The following is a 25,885-nucleotide window of genomic DNA, read 5'->3' on the forward strand; positions in this document are numbered from 1 at the left end:
CACACTGAGTTTATTTTTTTATTATTTAGTCAGTGATGAGCACTGAAGTTTCACCTTAGCAAGAGAAGAATTAAAGCCATTAGAGGATTTTAAAATGTTTCATATATAATTGGGGGAAGAGGACACTATCCTGAAGAATCACATACAAGCTATAGGTAAGTTATACACAAGTTTAGTGGAAATCACTGAGACAAAAAACTGTTGGAGGCTCAAAAACTCTTCTGGGGAAATACTTGTCCTTTTATACCTCTGCCTAAAGATCATTTTCAGTCAGTGCTGAGAAGTGGATAAACCTAGATCAATATGCTAGATAGGCCTGTGCAATGCTTGTACTCCTATGTAGAATTGATGAACAAGGAACGGTGAGTAGAGTGCCTAGAAAAGGGATACTTAGGGGTCTCTTGACTCATGACAAGCAAAAAAAAAATGCAGTTTTGTCAAGAAAGAAATGCATGAATATTAAGTATGGTTATTGCTAATACAGAGAGTCATAAGGCTGTACTGCCTGGGGGAAGAATGGAAACTCCCCCTGAAAACAATGGCCCCTTATTCGCAACAGCATTGCTCCTCCCTTTCTTAGGCATCACATTTAGGTTTATCTGTGCTGAGCAGATGGGTCCTGCACCTGGTGGGTGATTCAAGGTAACCTGAGTATAGTATGGATGCTTGTTGTCTGGGCAAGGGCTGTCTCTGAACAACAGTTGGAGGGAGGTAAGTGCTAGGTTTCTTTCTCTCCATTGGTTATATAGAGACATCAGGCACACTTCAGGCAGAGTCTGTGAGTTAGGAGATGCCAAATCCAGTACCTTGACAGAGGTGAGGCTAGTGCAGCACCATCCCCCATGTCCAGCCAGTAGAGGTGCTCAGTGTGCATTCCCAGAGGGTGCATACACATCCACATACATATAAACATACATGTACACACACAAATGTGAACGCACCAGTAAGCTAGGCTCAGACACTCTGACCATGGACACACAGATCTACAGCCTCTGGTCCCACCCTTGCTCATGAAACTATTCAAGTGCATCCAAGGAAGGGATAGAAAGATGGTGAAGGATCTAGAGGGAAAGACATATGAGAAGCTGATGAAGTCATTGGATTTGTTTGGCCCAGAGCAGAGCAGGCTGAGGGGAGGCCGGATGGTGGCTGTAGCTCCTTACAGGGAGCGGAGGGGCAGAATTGAGCTCTGCTCTGTGTGACAGCGACAGGGTCCGAGGGAACGGCATGGAGCTGCGTCAGGGGAGGGGCAGCTGGGGGTGAGGGAAAGGGTCTGCACCAGAGGGCCATGGGCATAGAACAGCCTGCCCAGGGCAGTGGGCACGGCCCCGAGTGCCGGAGTTCAGGGAGTGTTTGGACAGCACTCGGAGACACATGGTTTGTTTATTGGGTGTCCCTGTGTGGAGCCAGGGGTTGAACTCAATGATCCTCATGGGTCCCTTTCCAACTTGGGATATTCATTGATTCCATGAGCCTTAGCCATCACAATCTAACGCAAATGAGCCTGCAAGCAAGTTGAGGGACTGTGTAGACACCAGTTAGAACACAGTAAAATCATATTGGCACTTTCAAGTTTCCTTGGAATGGATAGTAAGTATGGCAACTGCTGTGTGATGGGAAGAGCAGATGACAGAAAGCTGTCCTAACCCCATTTGAGGCATATGTGCCAAAGGACACGCAGTGGGATGCCAATGCAGATGGTGAAATGGGACATGACTTTGTGGCCCGACATGATGGAAATTCCCAAGACAGAAGGAAGACACTGCTTCTGCTTCCTCTTCCTGATGTTGTTTAAGATTTTCACTTGATGACTCTGTGAGCGCATAAGTAGCTCCCACAGCTAGTGCTGGAATCCAAAACTGTCTAATCCTGTCATTGGCTGTCCTAAAAAGTAATTTATTTAAAGTTTCCAGGAAGATAGCCAGATGTCCCTTCCCACCCTCTGCCTGACTCAGTATCCTCTGGTCACGTTAAAATTTGGCAAAAGACCTTTTGCAGAACTGTGCATGGCAGCAGAATCTTCCAGTACAATCTGTAGCTTGTGATTTCCTAACATTCCCATTGCAGCCCCTGGATCCTTCCAATTAATCTGCATGTCTTCTTTGCTTGTATGTGTTTAAATATGCCTATTATGCCTTCAGAAAAGAAAAGAAAAGAAAAAAGAATAGAGAAATAAGGAGTGATCTACTCCTTAGGGAAAAAAAAAGAAGAAAGAAAAGAAGGAAGAAATGGGGGTATTAACTCAAGACCTAAATTTAAATAAGTCTACAGAAATACATGAAGAAAAAATATTTACAGGGAGAAACACTAATTTAGAAACAGAATGAGAGGACTTAAGGAGCATTTCATGAATCCCAGGATCATCTGAGTTGTTCAGACTTTGCAGATGTATCCAACATCAATAGTGAAGTTTAATGAGCCATGAGATTGAATCTCTTTAAATCTGTAAAAGCTGTTTTCCAGAATCATCTTCTTAGTTATTTCAATGACCAACACTGTATTATTGCTTTGAAATGTCCGGTATTATTTTTATTCAATAACTTCATACAAGAAATATGATGAACATTAAAAAGTATAAAGAAATGCACTTTTCCAGGAGTAGTATCTGCTTTGCTAAACTTCAGTGTGGTGGGGAATGCTGCACTACAGTGATAGTAGAATTATATAGTAGTTATATTGCCTTGTTACTTGAGAAATAAATTTAAATACTTCCTCAGTTTCCATCTTCTTTGGAGTTGAACTCAATGATCCTTGTGAGTCTCTTCCAGTTTGGGATATTCCATGATTCAGTGATTCTAGAACAATAAAGTTTTCACCCTGCATTATATCTTTTCAGATCAAACCCTGCTGAAGTATCAGAAATAAAGGAGACTGGTACACATTTGCCTTTTTCCATCTCACCCAGCTTTTATTTTTCCCTTTTATGACATTGAATCACACACAAAAGAACCGTATTGAGAGAAACCTACAGAGGTTTCCACAGCGTGTCTCTGGCAAGGAGAGCAACACCAAATTCAGCCTGACAACTTCCAGAGTTAGCAAGCTTGCAGCCCCTTCAGGCTATCTACTCTGGTACTTGTACTGGTACTGATGTCCTAGCAGTTAGAAATGCTTTCTTGAAATTAGGGGTCTACACCATAGGTGCCCACATACCCCAGATATGTAAAATCCTCTTATCTCAACAGAAACTTAGCCAATACAGTCACCTTCTTTTGATCTTAAAATCTGTACCATATGATCAGTAGAATCATTCCCTAGAATCAATTTTCAAAAAGGAAGGTCATTCTACATTACATATAGAGATATCTGTGCATCAAAGCAAAGTTGACCCTACATCTGAGCATCGTTAATTTGGCCATACGTGAGATGCACACCTTAGGCTTGCTGCCATAAATTGGGAAGTATAGAGACATACATCCTTGCAGGGTAGCTGGAGGTCAGGTGGGATTTCCTAGAAGACCTGAAGTTGCACAAATACTCAGTTAGCTAAATCCCAAACCCTGTGTGTACATATGATTACTCTTGTTTAAGACCACTGTAGAGTCTTGGAAAATATTCATAGCCTGTCTTTCACGAGCAGCTCTTCATTTATTTAACAACATTTATCTCCCCTTGATGGAACAGGGAACACAGTGTTACAGAATATTTTTCAATCTTTATTTTCAAGATACACAGATGTTCCTTTTGGGTTTCGTGTCCGAATCAAAGCACATCTCTGTGCATGGATCCAAACACCCCATTGCACTTCTCTTGGCAAGAGTATAAACATTATTCTATTTATCATATATATGGAAACATACCTTATGTGTTCCAGTAACCTGGTTGATTTTTTGTAATATCAGTCAAAAACTGTTGAAGCATTCTAGCTCTCAGTTTTGCTAGCAGCACAAGATTGTTTCAGACAGAACTGCTAATTATCTCATGGCAACTCTCCTGGATTTTTGATGCTAATTATTCCCAGATCAGTTTGCATTTTCTTTTATATGTTATTGATACTTATTTTGACTAAATGTATTTTATTATTTATTATAAGGGAACATATGTTGTTACTAATTATAGTACAATGCACTATTATGTTACTGTTATTTCATATTATTGCTCCAGTTAATCAAGAACTTGCCCCACAAATTCCATATGTGTATTTCATATATGCTGTATATGTATGAAATGTAATTCCACCTTTTATCTGAAAAGCATTTCCTTATTTATTAAAAGCAATATGAAACCACCCAAAACAGAAGGCTCATTGAAAAAAAAAAAAAAAAAAGAAAGAAAAAGAAAGAAAGAAAAAAAAAGTATGGTAACATTAGTTAAACGCATTTCATCACTCCCTAATGATGAAACAGCTATGCATCATTTTTACTAATCAGAGGATATTATGCAGCATGAGTCAGACTGTCACTGATTTACAATTTAGCTATATAAACAGAGCTGAGAAACGTGTTCAATAGGTCAGGACTTCGCAGTGTAGCTGAAGCAGAGAACCTTTGACAAGAATGAAGGTCCTTTCTCTTCTCCTGCTGTTGTATGCTGCAGTCTCCTCTGCTTTCCCTGTGGCTCCTGAAAAAGAAGATGAAGGAAAAAATATAAATCTTGTGGAGGTAAATATTTTCTACTGCATTTCTAAATGAAACATAAAGTAGTCTGAGAGATAACCAGAATTATTTTCAAAGAATATGACTTGAAAACAAAGGTGTTTCATTTTGCAAAGGCTTCAAGAAAGCTTTTCCTATTCTGAAATGTTTGTAAGAATTTTCTTGAAATTACTTACCTACATGTTATCTAAAATTGCATAACTTCACTTTGATATTGTCAGTAAGATGTTAAAAATAATACAGAAGCATAAGTTCTAGTCGCAAGGCTGCACGGCTGTGCAGAATTAGTCAAAATCAGGAACAAGCTATATTTCAGAACGTGCTTTGAAAACTGTGACATTATCAGCCTCAGTGACATAGGCAAAGAAACTCATTTGAATCATGTATGTATTTCAATATTTGTCTGAATTAATCTTTTACGGAATATTTTTTTTTTTGAATCTTCAAGAAATGCAACAATTATATAGATATATCACTAACTATTGGAGAAAATGTTGTTGAAATTTAATAGGAATATCTGGTTTTCTCAAGTCATATTTCATAGCTAAAAATAAGTGACATGATTTGCCAAGTGCTGACTCTCTAGCTCTATTCACTGAGCTAACTCTAACTTCACTGACAGGAGTCCTGTGTCTGGAGCTTCACAGCCAGTTTCTATTTCCTTGAATGAGACGTGTGAAGTTATAAGCTTCCTTAAAAGCTCTGCCACTAAAATAACAGGTTATAATAAATAAATGTGGAAATAATTATTAATTAAAAAATATTAGATTTTAAACACATTCTCCATATAGTCAATCAGTGAAAAAAGAAATTTAGGTAACTGTGAAATCATATCTACCTTTTCACACTGATTCTTGGAAAAAATAGGCAGCTCTAGCCCTTGATAGATGCAAGGCTTCATGATAGAACAGTTCAAGATAACTTAGGAAATGCAAATGTGACTGAAGACAATACTGATATATCATAATACTCTTCTTTTTAAAAATTCTGGTTCAGACTTATCTACAGAATTTCTACAATCTTCAAAAAGATCATCGGCCTCATCTAAGGCAGGGGGGTAAAAATCACCTTGCTGAAAAGCTCAAGGAGATGCAGGAATTTTTTGGACTACAAGTGACTGGGAAACCTGACCGTGACACTTTGGAGATGATGAATAAACCCAGGTGTGGTGTTCCTGATGTAGAGCAATATGTCTTCACACCAGGGAATCCAAAATGGAAGAAAAATAATCTGACATACAGGTAACATTTCCTAATCTGGTTCAAATAGATGTAAATCTAGCATTTCAGTTTAGGGGGCCTGAAGTAAAGTATATTATAACCTATTCAGAATGATTAACGTCCAGAATGATTAACTGATTTCTAGAAGGAAACAGACACTCTAGAAGGCATTATCTAAAGCTAAGTCATTATTGATTTGTACTTATGAAAGACATGCTTAATATATATTACTTTTGTACAGATGAATATTTTTCAATTGAAACTTTGTATTTTTAGCATTATGTAATGCATTATTTTTCCATTGAAGGATTGTGAATTACACCACAAAGATGAGACAAACTGATGTAGATGAAGCAATCCAAAAAGCTCTGAAAGTCTGGAGCAGTGTGACACCATTGACATTTCAAAAGACTGAGGACAAAATTGCAGATATAATGATCTCATTTGCTTATAGAGGTAAAATTGATATCTTTACATATTGAATGCACATTTGAAATCATAGAAATAACTTGGGATTCTAAATTATTTTTTACTCTTCATTTTAGATCACAATGACAACTCTCCTTTTGATGGCCCTAATGGGCTGCTGGCTCATGCTTTTCAGCCAGGGGAAGGTCTTGGTGGAGATGTGCATCTTGATGAGGAGGAAACCTGGACAAAAGATGGAAGAGGTAAAGGCTGAGATTGAATCCATTTACACAGTTTTACTTGTACAATTTTTCTCATGTGGTAGTTAGCTCATGAGACTAATTGCAGATCAAAAGTGAGTAAGAGTGACAGAGCTTGTGCTTTTAATTTATTTTTTTATTTTTTGCCAGTGATTTATTGGTAGGAATCTTTCTTCACCTAGCACTTCAGTGTTTCAAACTAGTGAATTCAAATACCACCAAAACTCATGTTGTGAAATATTGTTCTGTTGAATCACTGAACTTTCAAAATCATTGGAATGATTTCTGATCCTGAGCAGTTTATGCAATAGCAGGAGAAATGGGGATTGTGTTTAATATACAAGGATACTGGAGAAAGGATAAAGAGACCTTAATTAGAATGTCCAACATTCTTCAAACACTTATATAGATCTTCTGCTACAAAATTTTTTGAGTTATAATGTGGGTAGAATTACTTATAGCCTGTCTTGTAGCTGTAGCACATTTTGGTAAGTAAAGCATAAAACTCTTTTCCATTATAAATACTGTGGTAAATGCTGTGGTAAATACCAAAACAGATTTTATCTGTTTCCTATGATTTCTATCACATAGGCTACAACTTGTTCATTGTTGTTGCCCATGAGCTTGGCCATTCACTGGGTCTGTCCCATTCAAATGATCCTGGAGCACTGATGTATCCAAACTATGCCTACACAGACCCCAAAGAATTCCTTCTTCCTCAGGATGACATTGATGGCATTCAGGCCATATATGGTAAGAAATAAATATTTTTTGTTTAATATTTCTATTTGGAGGCTGGCTAACAATGATAAGAATATATTTAAAATATTTTTATTTCACCTACATGAAAAGTCTAAGTGTTCTAAACAATAGATAACAGAATAAGGAAAAACCAGGAGGCTACATTCAGCTGAAGACCTGCTCTGGAAAAAAATATTGGAAAAGATGAACTCAACTCCTTTAACAATGTTAAAAGTTTTGGTTTTATGGCAGACATCCAGTTTACAATGATATGCCCTTTCATTTTCTTTAAAGAAGATCCTTGACATGGACACCTTCTGAACACTGTCTTTATTCTATATTTCCCTAAATACAAACTGAAAGATTTTTATTTTATTTTCCTTCCTTTAGGACAGTCTGATGATGCTGTGCAGCCTACAGGGCCCACAACTCCACAAGTTTGTGACCCTAACTTGACATTTGATGCCATTACCACTTTGCGTGGAGAAATGATATTCTTTAAGGGCAGGTAATACCAATAAGAACATACATCATCTCTTAAAAGTATCCAGTAGCTTTAAAAAAATCAGTAATCCATGAGGGAAAACTATCATTTTGAAATGTAGTACAAAGAGTATAAAACCATTATGTACCTATTTACCCAAGAGAGAGTTCTTAACTCATTAATATCAAGAGTCATAATTGACAAGAGCAGTGAAGGAGATCAAAAAAGTCTTTTTTTCTAACTATTATGCCATTGTGGCCATTGCTGTGCTAGACTTGGCTCTGAACTAGATTCAACTAATAGCAAAGCAACAGTGTTCATATATTCCTTGACGATGTGCTCATGTGTCCCACAGTGTAAGCCTTCTGCTGCACACCCATACAAGAGCAAAGCCACGACTGAAAGTACTAGTACGTAGAAAAACATATTAGGTGTTCACTGATGCCAACAATCAGCCTTCCTGCCCTACAGAGAAATAGAAGGACTTAGATTTATCTTGTCTGATTTTCAGTACAGAGGTGCTGAAGTTCAGATTGCAGCCACTCTAGACTTCCTTTGCATTCATTGGAGAGGGATACATACCCAGAACCTTCTGGGTTTTGACATTAGACAGAATATATCACTAAGTGGAGGTACTTGTCTCTCTCCTGTTACACTCCAGGAGCTATAATCATTGTCTGACATCTGTGAAGAGTGGAACTATTTTAATCTATAAATTTTGTTCAAACCAGATACATGCTGCGCAAACATCCTGAGAGGTCAGAGACAGAGCTCAATTTTATCTCACTGTTTTGGCCAAATTTGCCATCAGGAATTCAAGCTGCTTATGAGAACATTGAAAGGGATGAAGTTTTACTCTTTAAAGGTAATGGCATATGAAATTCTTTACTTTTTCTGATCAGTTCCTCCCATAACCTTTGCAATTTTTTTAATTTTTTTATTTTTTGCAAAAACTTTTGCAATTTCAGAGGCTAAAGTGGTTCTTTAATAAAAGTCAGTGAAACAGGATCTCTTACAAAGCTGCGAATTATTGAACCTGTGTCTGATAGAGCTATAATTCTGGAAGAGATCTCCAGAGGTCATAATCCTAAAAAACCTTCCCGCTCTGCTTTATTTAGTGCTCTGAAAAAGAAGACATGAAAATAGCTTCCCTTCTTCAGATCTAGTTCTCTTCAGATAACAGCATTTCACTTATGCAGAAGGATTTTTGCTCAATTCTAACAAGTAATTCAACTGGAAAATAGAGGAATTTGTACATCACTGTTACTCTTCTCACTATTAGCTTGGAATATATTGTTACAAGATGGTCTAATAGTCTCTAATTGGTCTCTTACCAAAAAAGTCTGAAATCTAGTTTAAAACAGAGCAGAAGAATTATTTATTAGACTAGTAAAAGAAAAAATATGGAAAGAAATTTCAAAATCTGTTTTTTAGAAATTATATCACAAAAGCCAATTTAGGTGCTTCCCATCTAAAATACAATTAAATATTTTTTAATAGCAAAACCAAATGAAACATGCTTATGTCTTTCAGAGGATAAATACTGGGTTATCAGAGGATATGACATTGTACGTGGCTATCCCAAGCCAATCTATCGTTTGGGATTCCCAAAGACTGTTAAAAGAGTTAATGCAGCTTACAATGATGAGACCACAGGAAAAACATATTTCTTTGTAGCTGACAGATACTGGAGGTAAGATTTAATATTAATCTATCAGAAAGAATATTTTGACTTGTCTCTGAAAATTGATATAATTAATATAAATTAAGCTATGATGTTCAAGTATACCCTGGAGATTCAAGCAGGTTTGTCTGAAAGTTTAAAGAGCTAAAGCATTTGCAACGAAATGTCAATATTTCTAAAGCTTTGTTTGCCACTCATTACATTTCTGTAGTAGCATAATTACTTGCTACCAGATGAAATATCTGTCTATTAAAACAGCTATTTTATAGCAAAATTATTCACTTTTTATTCACAATAGCATTGCTTTTTTGTGCAATGTTATGATAGTGTACACTTTTCAGTCACATTTCAAGCAAAATAAACTGTTAATTAAAAGTGTTGTAACTGAATTTTCCTTTGAACAATCAAGCTGTGGATTGTCAACAGTTGTACAGTTAACATTATTTGTAACTTAAGTGTAGCTCATGATAAATTTCAGAGAGTAATTTTGATTAAGAAGTATGTGATTGACAGTAATACAAGTACGTTTCAGGTCTGTGCTTCAGTTTTTCTATTGCCCTCCATATGCTGCGATTTTAGACTAAACTGGATATCCAGCGACTAGACATAGAAACACATTTTAGATGCAGTGATGGCCAAGGTGCTAGCTTAGCCTGAGAATCATTAGTATGTTCCTGGGCTTCATTCCCAGGATCCTTGAGAGCTTTGTTACAAACATCCCCGAAGGAGGGGTTTTCAAACACTCATCGGAACCTTACAACATAACAGGAAAAAATCAAAATCTGCTTTAGTTTATCCTTATGAGACTTCACTCTAAGAGCAGAGTAGCATACACATATGAGTTTGCTTTGGAGTTTTAAAATATTATCTGCTTCACTACAAGTGGTAATTATGACTTTATTGTGTGCTCAGATATGATGAAAACAAAAAATCCATGGATCATGGCTATCCCAGGAAAATAATCCATGACTTTGGAAAAATTGGCAGAGTTGATGCTGCTTTCCAGAAAGATGGTATGTAAAAAATATCTTTAAACTGAGTTTATTTGAATATCTGGCCTTCTATAGATAGAATCATTTATTTTCAAAAACCTGTTATTAGCATTGAAACAAAACAGCTGAGATGGAAATGAAAAATAGCAAGTATGCATGGAGTGTTTTTGCTGATTCTTTCCCCCAGAATACTAAAAAGAAGTCATCTATGAAGTATAATTGGATTTAATTTTGTTTCCAGGCTATGTCTACTTCTTCCACAAAACAACTCAGTTCCAGTTTGATCCTCGTGCCAAACGGATTGTCAGTCATATGAAGAGCATTAGCTGGTTTAATTGTTAATGGCAATGATTGTTTTTCTTTTCCACATGCACACTGCATATTTTTAAGTGTATATTTTATATGTATATTTTTTATGTGCTGAATTTTTCAGCATTTCATGACTAACAGTTCAAAATGGATTCCTGCCTAGATTCCACAGAAGAATAGTTTTAATAATTATTAACTGTAATACAAATGTGTTTGTCATATAACTTATTACACTTTTACCTGCTGCATTAAATATTCCTAATAAATTGTGGTTGTCATATCTTTTTGTCCTTGCTTCCTTATTTGTGCTAATGTTCAAGAGCAAACTCTAGTTTCAACACTAAAAAATGTACTCTGGTATGAAAAGGCAAATATTTTTCCCAAGCCAGGCGGAGGAGCAACTAGCAGGCTCTGAGCTCCATTGCCCCACACAACCTCTGGTGAAAATATTATGGGTAATTAGGACAGCTGGGACTCATGAACGTCAGTCCATAAATCCCACTTCCACTTTTTGCTCTCTCTTTTCTTCCTCACCTTCCACTCTGAGTCTTTCCTCCAGAGCACAGCTCATTGCAAACACAGGCTTTTTTTCCCCTCATGCCTTTAGATTTAACAACCAAATTTAAAACTGAAAAATGTAATATTGTACAGGAGATTGCTGAAACCTCTACCCTGATCTGATAAGTCATATTATACAAAGGGTGGATAAACCTCCTCATTCATGGCTTTGTCAAGTGATTACTATTTCAGTAGCTACTAAATCCTAATTTCACTGGAATAAAGGATGAAGCTCACTTTAAAAATTATACGCCTTGGCCAAACAAGAAATTCATTAAAAATACAGCTTAGCATCCAGCTTTACCACAGTTTTCTTCAAATATCCTTATTTAAAATGGTCTTTGATGGTTTATTCACTTTCTTTTTGTAGCTCAGCTGATAACATTAGAAGCCATATGGCCATAACAAAGCTCATTTTCTCATACTTCATCTGCATTATGCAATGCAATAACCCAAAACCTTCAGAGGAAGATTCTAGGTTACTGCAATAGAAATAAAAGGATTCTGAGAAAAGATCATATAACCTCATAAATTTTTTCATTTCTTATCTGTCTGTATTGGAAGTCTGTTAAATTACATCCTTCGTTAATAAAGAACAGGCTTAGTAATTCTCACCCCCATTAAATTCAAGAGTAAAAATTAGTCTAAATAGTGTTTAAAGATAAGAAACTGTATAACTGAAAATGGAGACTAGGTTTTATAAGGTATATCATATATAAAAAAAAAAGTAATTAAATTACAGTAAATAAAAAACTTTAATTAAGTTCATTTATATGAATCTTGTTCTCACAGAGTCATTCAGATACCAGTTATTTAATTCAAAACATCAGTGGCAATCCTTTTTAATATTTTTCTTGTGTAAGCTATGTGTGAGCTGGGGGTCAGCCTCTTCTCTCGGGTGACTAGTGATAGGACTAAAGGGAATGGCTTCAAGCTGCGCCAGGGAAGATTCAGGCTGGACGTTAGGAAATACTACTTCTCTGAGAGGGTGGTCAGGCACTGGAATGGGCTGCCCAGAGAGGTGATGTGGTCACCGAACCTGGGGGTGTTCAAGGAACATTTGGATGTTGTGTTGAGGGACATGGTTTAGCGAGAACCATTGGTGAAGGGTGAATGGTTGGACTGGATGATCCTGTGGGTCTTTTCCAACCTTAGCAATTCTATGATTCTATGATTCTATGATAAGCTAGCGCTATTGAACAATTAATCCAACAACTGTTTGAGAAATACATAAATCTAAATTGATTATGTTGCTTTAATAGACATTGTCTCCAGGCATATCAGCAGAAGATTAGAGGGAAAGATATCTTCTTTCTAGACCAAGATTAAACTAAAAAAATAGAAAATTGGGTTATATATTCCCTTCAGATGTGAACAGATCCTCAGAGTTACAGCAGAATGACTAATACCCCTCTAGAAATAAAAATTAGTGGTACTTATGGAGAAGAGAAAATGTTAAATGTGAGACAAAGGGTAAGGAGGTGGTTATGTTTTAAAGGAAAGAAAGAGAGAAAAGATAATTTATGACCCTGTTTAGGCAGCTGAATTGCAGCCTAAGAGTTTTCATGTGATCTCAGGCATAGGCTCTTATGGTAGTCCAAGGAGGTTTTTGTCAAGACATTTGGTGATATCCTGAGAGCTGTACGGATTATCCTAAGTTTACATCCTACATGGTCAGAATAAATACCATTTGACCATACTGGTTAGTTTTCTGTTGATATCACGCAAGCCTAGACAGTTAACTCACAGATAGACACCAATAGAGTGAGCAGTTCGGTGAGCTGAATCCCTGATGGTATCATGCTAAGATGACCGTGCTGCAGAAGTAGTGAAGATTGCTATAGCTCTTTGTAGTGTCACTTGGTACTGCTGATGTGGTGAGGAAAGACAGTGACTTCCTGAGTACAAACTTCGGTCACCTTACAGCAATTTGGATAAAACCTATTCTAAGACTACAAAGGAAGTCACGAGGTAGATCAGCATCCTTTAACTCTAACCAGTGCTAAAGAAGGAAACCGCAACCAGCAGCTGCTCTACAGCTACTTCTTTTCTCAGGCCTCAAGGCTCACTACAGACATATTTGTGAAACATCGTCTGTGGGAAACTCCATTTAGGCCTCCCTCCCATGAGCAGTGGAAATTGGCTGCTGTGTTGTGCAAGCGGTCAAGTAGCAAAAACCTTACACTAGCTTTGAGTAATGTAGGACTCCATCAGCTGGCACACAAGTCTCTTCTAAGCAAAAAGTAACACAGCTTGAGCTGTTAGCTGAAACTAGAAATATATTCTAAATCAGTTGTTTAATCTTCTTTATGCTCAGTAAAGACAATGAGAGGGTACCTACTGAGACAGTTCATCCTATCATAAGATAGCTGGTTGAGTTACTTTGCAGAGAGACATATTTCTCCATTTTCTACTCACAAATTATCAACTAATAAATGTATAAAGTTAGGTGCAACTAGTCTTAACCTCGCTGCTTTCATGCACTGTGTCCTTCCACTGCTATACAGCAAAGAGCTGTGGAGAATTGATGGCCAACAGCAGCAGGAAAAAAGGATACCAGCTTCTCCCAGTTCATATCAAAACTCCTCGCAGCATTGCCTTGATTTTTTACAAAATTATATTCAAATCAGACAAAACACTTTTTTGAAAAAGATCCTTGCATATCATTGAGAATTATGCATGCTGCAAAAACCACTGAACAGGGTTTTGTGTTTTGTAAACTACGCTATGTATATACTCAGAGGGCAATGCTTTCTAGGTTTAAAACTATTGAGACAACCAAACATTTCAGTTGTAAAATGAAAGCAGAGCTCAAAAAAGACACTCTCTGTTTCTGGATAAATGCTCATGTCATTTCTTGTATCAGTTCAGTCACACTCCCCATCTCAGAAAATGTGTTGCCCTAGTTTGTACCTCAGTAAGAGAACTGACGTGTATGCAGGTCCTTTGGGTCTCTTACCTTATCACAAGAAAATGACTGTAATGACAAATTAAGGGAGGTGAAGTTTTTTGTTATTATAACTGAGAAATACCATTAACAAGAAAGTTTAACAAACAAGGATGCATTGTGAAATTTGGGATAGAAAATTTGTCATTAACGCCTTCAGTTGGAGAAAAGTTGGCTGCAAGTGACAGCAATAAAACAAAAACATGGAAACCAGGATTTCCTTTAAAAGCCACAGTCCAACATGAGGGTATTTCTGACAGCTCTTTCGTAAATGTTGAGCGCATACTGTCAGAGCTCCTCGGAGGTGCTGAACACCTTCAACTCCCATTACTATTGGCAAAAGAGGAAGGTGCTTGGCCAGCGCAGGATGAAATCCTATAATTTGTCACAGTTTGTGTGACTTGAAACTTCCTTTATTCTGAATTACTTAAGACAGGAAATAATCATATCCCCTGCGGTTACTGTGGTTAAACTGAAGTAGCCTTTCTTAATGAAAAGAAAGATAGATAAATAGACAGATGGATTAATTGATAAATAGATGACTGATGCATGGATAGAAAGATAAATAGATGGTTGATAGATGAATAGGAAGGAAGGAAGGAACAAATTAACGAAGGAAAGAAGGAAGGAAAGAAGGAAGAAAAGTACAAGATCATTCACATTGTGTGCTGGATTTATGGGGAAAGAAATTTTGCATATGTACATCCTGGATTTTACCACTTTAAATTAAAGATACAGCCTTTTTAAAGAGTTGCAGGGGAGAGATGGTTAATGAGTTGAACTTTTCCTCCAATTTCCAAAACAGCCATTCTCACATAATTCAAAAAGAAAATTTTGTACCTCTGCATGACAGTAATTTATCCCAAAATTTTAATTTTTAGGATGGAATTCATATCTGGTGTATGACTTCTGTTCTCCAGACTGAGAGTGGATAAGAGTCCCTCTACATGTGGAGGCCCCATTTCACACAGCTGGACTGGGACAGCCATTGTCCACCATTGTATCAGCTCGAAATTGCTCAACTTCTCTAAAATTCTGTATAAAATATCTAAAATTGAGTGTCAGATTCAAAATGGCAGCCAGGCAACTTAGAAGTATTCAAACACTAACTGACTTCAGATGTCTGTGAAATCGGATGGCTTTAATAAACTGTTACTGTGTCAGCCGGCAGAGTGTTAGAGGATGTCTGGATGTAATCAGAGCATGGCAAATTCTGAGTCAGTTTACAGCTGACTCTACAATTCACTCTATAATCGTACAACTGCAGTCTGAGAAACGATGCACCCTAGGCAGAAAGCAGACCGCTCTCGTATGAGGATGGAAAGGAGTGTAAGAATGAAGAATGTTTTGCTGCTTCTCTTAACGTATGCGGCTGTTTCTAATTCTCTTCCTGCCCACCCCGAGAAAGACAACAAAGAAGATACAAAGCTTGTAGAGGTAATTTTATTGCCTGTATCTGAGTCTATAGCCTGTCCTCTTTGATTTAATCTGCATGTTCTATCTGTGCAACCGTTTGTTGTCTTTCTGACATAATGCTTTTATATAGAACTCTGTGGTCGAAACATTATTTAAATAGTATAATCAGTAAAAATTTGAAATGTCAAGTAAACGAGTCCTGTTTCTGTTTAGCTATGTTCCTCAGGAAAACATCTGTTTTGCTCTGAAATCAAAGGCAGATGATTCTGCTAGAACAATACACAAACAACATCAGTCCTAAGGTATTTATTTAAGAAATGGATAAAAACATGAAATGCGTTTGCTTTGTTTTTTCATTAGGATTACTTAAGTAAATTCTATACCATTGAGACAGACTCAAATCAGCGTGGATGGAAAGCAAATGCTGAATTTACAGCTGAGAAACTCCAGAAAATGCAAAGATTCTTTGGTTTGAAAGTGACAGGAAAACCAGACACCGAGACATTAGAAATGATGAAGAAACCTAGGTGTGGTGTTCCTGATGTAGGTCTCTATGGTGTTACTCTGCCTGGATGGAAAAAGAACAATCTGACATACAGGTAATTCCATAATTAATTTTCTGTGCTTAAATTGTGGTTCTATGGGTATCCACTTTCGTTATATTTAAATATAACTTCCATAGCAACAGTTTCCAGCTGGGAAGACAAAAATATTTTTCTTTCTCCAGCTGTTAGCTGAGCATATCCCTGAGAGCAATCTCTGAGAGTCAAGCTGGGTATTTTACATTTTATGAGTCAACTACAATTCTACCTGTTATGTGTCATCCCTAATATGTATTTTGTGAGCCAAACAGGAATATCAGTTGCACCCAACACAAACCCCCTATCTTCAAAATTTGCTGTGACCGACAGCATAGTCACCAAAACCCAAAGAAAACATTTTCTTTAAGCTCAAGAGACCAATCCCTGGATAAAGTCCATTTGGAGAAAAACTGTTGCCATGTACACAGTTATTTTTCTGAAAAAGACACACTGGACAGTCATCAGATACCTTAAACTCATTCAGTTCAAGATGAGTTTGGGGAGCCATTGGGTTACAGTCTAAATTGCTTCTTATGCAGCTCTGTTTATCATCTTAACAATGTTAGAGAATTTCTTTATGCAAGCACTAAGTATTATTGCTTGAACCCTCGTAACTGTAGAATTGTGAACTACACACCAGATTTGAGCAAAGAAGATGTGGATAAAGCAATCCAGAAGGCATTTAAAGTGTGGAGTACTGTCACCCCACTGATTTTCACTCGCATCCAAGAGGGAATAGCAGATATAATGGTTGCTTTTGGGACAAAAGGTAATACACTGACTAAAAACCAATGGTAAGACTAATTTAAAAATTTTCCTGAAGTCATGAGATAAACTCAAAGTTATTTCAATATCATATTATAGAACAGTATCATAGAACAAGAGTTAATGGCCTTAAGTTTCTTCAGGAGAGGTTCAGGTTGGTTTTAAGGGAAAATATCTTCTCAGAAATAGTGGTAAGGCATTGGAATGAGCTGCCCAGGGAGGTGGTGGAGTCATTGTCACTGGAGGTGTTGAAGAAACGTGGAGATGTGGCACTGGGAGACATGGTTTAGTGGGTATGGTGGGGGTGGGTTGATGCTTGGACTGGATGATCTTAGGGGTCTTTTCCAACCTTAATGATTCCACCATTCTATGACTCTACTTAGCTCATGGACATTGCCCTCGCTATTTTGATGGCCCCCTTGGTGTCCTCGCTCATGCCTTCCCACCTGGCAGTGGTTTTGGTGGTGATGTTCACTTTGATGAGGACGAAGATTGGACCATGGGCTCAGATGGTGGGTAACAAAAGGTTTCTGAAATGTTATGCAAATGGTAAATTGCTTTCTGATTTTATTAGGCAAAGGATAAACTGAGACAAAGCAGAGCACTAGCAGTTTGAGGATGTTACATGCTGCTGATGTGAAAACCAGCCTGATCTACTCTTGACCATATTACCACAGTCCATGCTGAAAGCTGACTCTGTTTCACCTCCTAATGCACATACTGGCTCCAGGTCTGCATTACCACACACTGCCAGTCCTCAGCAATAACATTTATTTGGTCCCTCAATAGTTTGTCGTAGCTTTATTTGTATTCAATCTAGGATGGGCTGATGTGTGTAAGTGTTCTCCCAGCAATTTCAGCTTCCTGCCACAGCTGGGGATCAGAACATACTGTTTGGACCACTCATGGGCTGAGGTACAGAGTGGGGAAATGACTACTAATGTGCCACCAGGCATGAAAAAAGAGGAACACCGGGTGTTCAACCTTCCACTTGCAACATGCCTGTTCTGCGCCCAGCAGACTATACAGCACCTGCTGCCTCTGACTGACCTGTCAGTACATTGCCCTCTTTTATTTTACACTCTTCTCTCATCTGATTTTGGGGATGGGAAACAGCAGAGGAGAACTGCAATAGACTTGAGGTCACGCTGCAGGAAATGCAAGGAACTAACAAACAGGAAGGTGTTGCAAGAGCACTGCACAAGGAGAGATATGGGCTCACTGTGGCAGAAAATTGCTGAGGCATAGTGCCTGGGCTTGTCACATGGACAAAATGCATTGTTTACCCTATATTGGAAACAAATGAGTCGGCCTCAGTTTTGCTGCTATTCCTCAATAGCATGGCTCCAGCTGTGACGTGCTACAGAACTTGTTGGCCAGCTTGGAAAGCTCATGAGAAGGAAGGACGGGAAATGTGTGTGGAAACTTGAGGCTTTGTCTTTTTGAGAAATGGAAATATTGGCTTCAGCCTGCCTGTCTTGGGCAATCGATGACCAGTCCTCTGCTCTGCCACAGGCTTGTGATCTCCACTGTTATGTTGCTGGCTCCCAGGCAGCAAGGCAGATGATTGATCTTCCCAAATTCAGATAGGTGTATTACTTGAAGAAATGCAAATAATTAAATGCACGTTGAAGGAAGTCCCGTTCTTATCTGCTTACTGTGTTAATATTTCACTGGCAATAAGCATGTATAAGCATAACTTTTTAAAGGTATTTTATTTGGCAAGGCTATAAAGAAGCTATATGCTTAAAACTCTTAGATAGAAAGGTAAATCATTCAGGTAAAACTATATTTTTCTTTGTCTGTTCATGACCTTTGTTACCCACAAACAAAGCTAGCCATAGGAGAGTGGCACACATTGACACTTTGCTATCTCAGCTGAGCACAGAGTGCACCCTCTTCTTTTCCCTGGAGTGCCATCAGTTTGACCTGACTCATGATCTAATCTGCTCAAGCTCAGCTGGGAAACTGTGCCAGGACACTCCTCAGGGCTGCACCCACACTCATCTCCAGACATCCATTCATGCCACACACATACTTTCCACAGCTAATAGAAAGAACAGCCGGAAAGAGAGCCAAGAGTTGCTCCCTTTGAATGGTGGAAGAGTGAAACCTACCTATTTATAAAATGTATGTGTATATGCACACATATATGTATAGGTACATGTGCATGTATAAGCATACCCTAGTGAATTTTGATGTGAAAATCATTCTAGCAATAGCCATGTTGTGTTCAGAATGTATTAGTGATTTGCAGTTCAAAATTAGACCAATCTCTCTGTCCATTTTTAAAGGATTCAATTTGTTCCTGGTTGCTGCTCATGAGGTTGGCCATGCTCTGGGTCTCTCCCATTCTAACGACCAGAGGGCCTTGATGTTCCCCAATTACGCATATATCAGCCCCAGTGAATTTCCTCTCTCTCCAGATGACATAAGTGGCATTCAGTCTATTTATGGTAAGTAAGATCCACTTCCTAAAAAAAAAAAAAAAAAGAACTAAGCATTTCTTTCACAAATTTTCAACCTAAAATTCTCATTGTATTCACATAATATCAAACATTCATTTATATTTGAAAAGCTTAATGTTTCTACAAATCTTGTGCTTTCTAAAACATCTCTCTAGGTTCTGCAACAAAAACCCCAGGTAAAAGGCCAACCGTCCCTACATCACCTAACACCTGTGGCCCCCAGATATCTTTCGATGCCGTAACTACACTTCGACGAGAAGTCATATTTCTAAAGGGAAGGTTAGAATTGATGTGACTTTTGTGTCTGTGGAGTTTATGTTTTCATGTTTGTTTTCTAGAAAGACTGAATGCCTAGGTGGATAGCATGACTATTATGGGATTTACAATGAAACAAATGGATAGAATTCAGAAATAATAGTATATTGAAACAAAGACTGTGAGCAGATAGGAATTATGTTAATCTTTTTGCAGGATCCTCTGACAAAGTAGTCTACTTGTTTGTGTCAGAAAACATCTCGATCCTAATAGATTTCCTCCCAAATGTACAGACAGTTACACCAAGCAGTGAAATGAATAATTGCTGCAACCATTTCCCAAGAGATGAGTATGTTCTACAATATAGTTTGACCACTATCTCTTCCAGCTACCTATGCAAGTCTTGTATCTGGGCACACAAAAAAACCCAGCTCATCTGGGACTCCATGCCTCTCACATTATACAATGCAACATCAACGTGCATTTGTCAGCTGCTTGTAGGTGATATCATAAATGAACCAATACCAATGAGAAGGGTAATTCCAGAAATAAATCAGAACCAAAAAAAGCCTTGTATCCCAAACAAGGGAGTTTTCCGTTCTGACGCATCAAGCCAGGTAGTGCCACTGACATGAAAGAACTTGTAAGTCACAATATTGTTCACATTCTTGCGCATATATAGAAACATCTGTGGTTTATTATTTACTACTAAACCTGTCTCATATTTAAATCAGACACTTGTGGCGAGTCTATCCTGATAACTCAGAAGTTGAACTTGAATTAATTTCTGCCTTCTGGCCATTTCTGCCATCTGGTATTCAAGCTGCGTATGAGAACATGAAAGATCAGATCCTGTTTTTCAAAGGTGAAGTATGGGATTTTCTTTAAATTTTTCTTACCTTTAATTTTGAGGGAAAGTAGGAGGGACAATGGTAACTATGCTTGAATTTGAAAACCTTATCAGCTTAAAAAAGGGACATTGGGGGGGTTTCATCAAGTTTTCCTACAATGTACACTGAGGGATTCTATTTTTTTTTTTCCATTTAGTTTCTCAAAATCTAGAGTAGAAGTTTAGAATTATTTCTTTTAATAGGCAATAATTTCTGGGTCGTCAGCGGATATAAGGTGCTACTTGGTTATCCAAAGAACATCAACACGCTAGGCTTCCCTAAAGGTGTTAAGAAAATCGATGCAGCTGTTTGTAACAAAAATACAGGGAAGACAGACTTCTTTGTAGGTGACAAGTACTGGAGGTAAGAAAAATAGACAAATCCTTATACTTTCTTATGATTGATTCCAATATAATTACACCATTAAGATAATCTCTACGATGAAAGAGAAATTAGACCCGTAGATAACTCTATAACCAGGTAACACAAAGACATAAAGAATGTGTTTGACTCCTGCAGGGAAAAGAATAAAGCTTCCACTTTTGAGAGCGTAATAGTGTGCTGAAACAGGCACCCAAGATCATAGAATCATTTTGATGTGTTATACCTGGAAGCTGAAAAAAATCCAACATGCAGTCTGTTTTTACAAACAAAATAGACAACATTATCTCTAGAAAATAAAGAATCAAGAGGTAACCTACTTCAGTGGAAGGCTGCCTGGGATGGCCTGTGCAGAATTTCTCTGATTTCAGTTCTGAAAAGTCCTAGATTACTCTACCTCTTTTAGAAAGATACAAATGACAGTTCATTTCCCTTTGTTTGACTGATTAGCATTAGATTTACAAGACACTTCTTTCAAATCTAGTTTTAAATGTGGAAGTTGGTGGCCCTGCCTGTGGTGAGGGGGTTGGAGATTCATGGTCCTTGAGGTCCCTTCCAACACAGGCCATTCTGTGATTCTGTGAAATCCTATTCACTATCTGTAAGGGTGACTGCCATTTCTTGAACACCAGGCAAATAGAAGCGAAGTCAGCTTTGAGAAGCTGTCAGGTTCCTCCTTTGTGCAAGGGCAACTGCTGCAAAGGCTTCTTCAGGCAACCAGGAGCATACATGGGTGAAATTTATTTTGTTATGATTAATTGTGGTGCTCCTTGGTGAGACATACTGTATCAGCTGGATTTTTGTCTGCATGTGGTTTCCTGTCCTTTGTTTTTGATAGTTTGGGAAAGAATGTTTACAATATCTTGCACTGCTATTTTACTGCCTTGGTCACAAGATAAGAACATAAGAAAACCGCAACAGCACAGATTTCTTACCTAGTAACACTCATTCTCTGAGTCTCAAGACCCTGTGACAATTATTTCTTGTATCCAAGGAGAAGTAAAACAAAGGCTTGCTTGCTTAGATTTTTTTTTTCCCCCAAATTCCTCAAATTTGTTTCCTCAAATCTTCAGGAATCTTGGTTCCTCCTTTCAGCTCTCAAATTCAGTCTTATCTTATAAAAATTGCCCTGGCTTGATTAGGAACAGCTTCATTTTTCTGTCTTCCATCTAAATCTGTCTGCTGATAAAGAACTATGTAAATTATTATATCTGAGTCCAAGAGCAATTTAAAATTCATGTAATTTGTGCAACTACTATAGAGACAGTGAATAGCATTCAAAGGCTGCTTCATCCTTTACAGAACTGATGTCTAAATTCTGTAAAATCCTATGTCTCCATTTATATGATGTAGGTATGATGAAAGCACCCAGTCCATGGAGAAGGGTTACCCTAGGAGGACAGTCAATGACTTTCCAGGAATTAGCCAGAGGATTGATGCTGTTTTCCAACATAAAGGTACTGGAAATTTGGGTACCTGTTTTAGCAGTGGGGTTGAACTCAACGATCTCTTGAGATCCCTTCTACCCCCTGTGATTCTGTGGTTCTGTGAAATGAGCTTTTAATTAAAATCATTAATTAATTAATTAGAATTTTAAAATCAGTTTACTTGTAAGGAGTATAAGTTCAGGAGTTATTATAGATGCCATATTTCTGAATTTTGCAAAAAAGAGAACTGAACAGATGCTCTCCTCTGTGCACAAAGATGGTGTTCCCCAGTTTGTGATAATGAAACTACTTCTTGTTTGCATAATGTAATGATTTACTTTGTTATTCCTAGGATTATTCTACTTCTTCCATGGATCAAGGCAGCTGAAGTTTGACCCTACTGCTAAAAGAGTTATCAGCGAAATAAAGAGTAACAGCTGGTTTAACTGTTAATACCATTAATCTTTCTTATACACAGCAAATGAAAGTCATTATAGATTTCTCTACAGTTGTTCATTTATACACTGTTATACAGAATAAATAGCTGGACTAGTTTTCGTATGTGTCTACTATTTTAAAGCACCAGCATGCCAGCTCTAATTGTATCTCTAAAGGTCAAGAAAAGAAAATATATATATATATTTTTTACCCTGATTACGTGCAAAATGTCCAACATAATTTAACATTTTATTATATGGGACAGAGGGGTCAAATATTTTGGTAATAAATCATTTTAAGTTTGATGCATTTTTGGCTTCGTAAGTTGAAGGCATTTTGTCTTTCTAAGGGAGAGTGAAATACTGCATATTAATAGGACTATTAAAGTTGTAAAATATTCTTCCAACACAGAATATTTGTATTTTCCTTCTTTTCTCCCCAGACATCTTCAAGAGCCAGGCATTTTGTTACTCATTTATTCGGCTGCCTCATCTCCTGCTATATTGTCCTGTACCTCTTTGGCTATGGCATCTTTGCACCTTTCACACCAAATCAGTATTGTTGCTACCAAAGCCATCTCCCTGCCACAGTGTACAAATACATTTACTCACCCCAATCTGTCTTTCTAGCATAACAGTTATTTCATCAGCAGCCACTTAGGATCAATTTACAAACCTTTGTAAGCCTACAAAAGATATCCTTCACAAATCCTATTTAAGAAATACATTCTTCTATCATTCTGGTACTGCACTACCGTTGCTTTGATAGTACAAAATCTGTGCTCCGAGTGGAAATACATCTGACATTTATTGTGTGCTTCCACTGCACTCGGGGCAGACCCCTCACAAAATCAAGCAAAATCTATAAAATGACAGCTGTAACTTCTTCAAGCATTTCCTTTACATTTAAATCTGGAAAGAAGCCCAGAGCACACTGCCAAATGGCTGTCATCATGTGCACAGCCGGGAATATCTGAGAGCTTGGTATCATTGATATTGACTTGCCCTGCTCCCTAGTTCTCCTATGTCTGACCATTTTACACACCTGTTGCATGTTTAATTAAAAAGTTTATTTTTGCTATGTGCTTTTACCATGCCAGATGCAACAATGTAATGGTTCCAACCCAGACCTGAACTGCTTTGTTTGGTCTAAAGGATGCTGTCCTTATGTTGCTGCCATTGTTATGAAACCATCTGGATTGGCTCCCAGTGGGAAACCACAATGGAGGATCAGATATGCTATCTCACTGATCTACAAAAGTAATCATGGTGAACAGCACCATACTCTAGATCCCTAGCAAAATTTAAAGTGGGATGGAACAGTAGACATTTGAGAGAGATTCATCTGACAACTTTAGCTTTTTGTCTCTCCGTATTCATAGTCTACATGAGTTAGGGAAGATCAAAAGAAGAGGGAAGTTCTCCACAGTGTTATTCATGCCATCCAACGGCTGTGTTAGGACAAATCGGTACCTCCACCTCCTGGAGAAAACATCTACTTTCAGAGGCAAGACAGTCAACTAACTTGGAGTAATTAGTTTTCAGACAGCTGAAGTTTGTTGAAATCTACAGTGTCATTGCTAAGCATTTTTTAGTTTTTATGGGATTCCAAACAGAAGGGCATCCGATTTTTATCTTTTCTGATGCTCATTTTCTGGCGAGACACGCCACTGCTTTATCACCTCAGGTCAGTGGTAAAGCTGAAGGCACCTACTTGAACCAACACTACCAGAGGAGTGGCCACGAAGGAGGTGCTGAGCCAGTTACACCCAAATATTTATACCCAGAGGCAAGTTTATTCTTTCATACGCTCTGTTCGGTGTGTAACACAGTCGTAATCTTAGCTGCAAGAAAAGCTTAATCACTGAGTCATTAAGGTTACTCAGTGTTTCATAACACATGGGCAAGTTCCTCTACTTCAAATACATAAACAAACATCATAGCTATTCTGTACTCCCTTGTACTCTCATGTGTTTCATTGTTTCACAACTTGAATGACTCTTGATTCAGGAAAGTTAATTTTTAACATTGAAATGCTGTTAATATTTTCTGACTGGCAGTTTAGGCATTGTGTTAAACCAATGTAGGGTTCATGTTCATAGGTCATCTGCAAAATAAATAAAGCAATGAGTGCTGCTTTTCTTGTATTCACAAAGAAGGTCTGAAAAGTCACACCCAACACAAAAGGGCTGGACTTTTGCTTAGTGATAATGGCACAATCGCTCTGACTATCCTCTTCATGTATTGCTTCTGTGGTGGAATAGGAATTGGAACAGGAACATCAAAGTAGAAATCCAGTGAGGTTGTCCTTCTCCCCCAGTCTCTGTCAGGAGCTTGGCTAACAAGGGATTATGTCTTGTACTTCATTGTGCCCTCCCACAGCCCTTGAGGGCTGCCACTGCCATTCCCTCCCCCCTCCCCCCCACAGCATTCTTGTACACCACCTGTAACTCCTCATAATGTGTATAATTCCTTATCACATTCCCATCCCACATGTAGGTTACCAGTCTGGTAATGCTGTGTGGTTACTCACGAGCTGATTGGCCAGCTGGCCCTACAATCCAAACAAGGAATCAGTTATCATTCTTTCCTCATCTAGAAACAGGGTTTTTCTCCTCTAACCAGCTGCCATTTTCCACAAAACCCCTAGGAACTTCAACAACTCAGTTCAGTTGGCTGAAGTTGGCCAGCACACTCAACAGTTACTGTGGGAGCAGTTGGGCACACAAGCAGATACACAGGACAGGATCCCATGTGGTCTGCCTGGAATAATTTTGTCACTCAATATCCTTCTTGCTTTCCATTGCACATTTCCATTTGGTTTTGTAACATTATATTCTTCCTACTGTTGACCGGAGGATTTTGGAAGAGCAAACAAGGCAAGCAAAAAAGACATAAAAACAAGGAGGTACCTAATCCATACTTGTCTCTCCAGTTGTTTCATATCACACATATATAATATAATATAAAATAAAATAAAATAAAATAAAATAAAATAAAATAAAATAAAATAAAAACACAGTTATTCTTTGTTTCTCAGCCAATATACATTTAATGATATGGGGGT

The 25,885-nt window shown here is 37.9% G+C and overlaps 2 protein-coding genes across 2 annotated transcripts; both read left to right on the top strand.

Moving 5' to 3' along the window:
- The first annotated feature begins 4,449 nt into the window (after positions 1–4,449).
- MMP1 (matrix metallopeptidase 1) lies at positions 4,450–10,973 on the top strand. Its single transcript, XM_417176.7, has 10 exons — positions 4,450–4,601; positions 5,592–5,836; positions 6,123–6,271; positions 6,361–6,486; positions 7,075–7,236; positions 7,615–7,732; positions 8,440–8,573; positions 9,242–9,401; positions 10,305–10,405; positions 10,626–10,973. The coding sequence occupies exons 1-10, from the start codon at positions 4,497–4,499 to the stop codon at positions 10,724–10,726; spliced, it is 1,401 nt and encodes a 466-aa protein (XP_417176.1). The 5' UTR covers positions 4,450–4,496; the 3' UTR covers positions 10,727–10,973.
- A 4,395-nt stretch (positions 10,974–15,368) lies between these two features.
- MMP27 (matrix metallopeptidase 1) lies at positions 15,369–23,223 on the top strand. Its single transcript, NM_205000.2, has 10 exons — positions 15,369–15,635; positions 15,975–16,213; positions 16,816–16,964; positions 17,344–17,472; positions 19,255–19,416; positions 19,584–19,707; positions 20,418–20,548; positions 20,777–20,936; positions 22,308–22,411; positions 22,734–23,223. Exons 1-10 carry the CDS (start codon positions 15,534–15,536, stop codon positions 22,832–22,834), a joined length of 1,401 nt encoding a protein of 466 aa, NP_990331.2. The 5' UTR covers positions 15,369–15,533; the 3' UTR covers positions 22,835–23,223.
- The last annotated feature ends 2,662 nt before the right edge of the window (positions 23,224–25,885 follow it).

The sequence above is a fragment of the Gallus gallus genome, chromosome 1, assembly GCF_016699485.2.
Source record: "Gallus gallus isolate bGalGal1 chromosome 1, bGalGal1.mat.broiler.GRCg7b, whole genome shotgun sequence".
Lineage (NCBI taxonomy): Eukaryota > Metazoa > Chordata > Aves > Galliformes > Phasianidae > Gallus > Gallus gallus.

Excerpts from the sequence above, each read along its gene's own strand:
- MMP27 (NM_205000.2), top strand. The coding sequence starts at position 15,534 with ATGAAGAATGTTTTGCTGCTTCTCTTAACGTATGCGGCTGTTTCTAAT. Across the intron at positions 19,708-20,417 it reads GTCATATTTCTAAAGGGAAG|ACACTTGTGGCGAGTCTATC; the intron begins GTTAGAATTGAT and ends TATTTAAATCAG. Across the intron at positions 20,549-20,776 it reads TCAGATCCTGTTTTTCAAAG|GCAATAATTTCTGGGTCGTC; the intron begins GTGAAGTATGGG and ends TTCTTTTAATAG.
- MMP1 (XM_417176.7), top strand. The coding sequence starts at position 4,497 with ATGAAGGTCCTTTCTCTTCTCCTGCTGTTGTATGCTGCAGTCTCCTCT. Across the intron at positions 5,837-6,122 it reads AAAAATAATCTGACATACAG|GATTGTGAATTACACCACAA; the intron begins GTAACATTTCCT and ends TTTCCATTGAAG. Across the intron at positions 9,402-10,304 it reads GTAGCTGACAGATACTGGAG|ATATGATGAAAACAAAAAAT; the intron begins GTAAGATTTAAT and ends TTGTGTGCTCAG.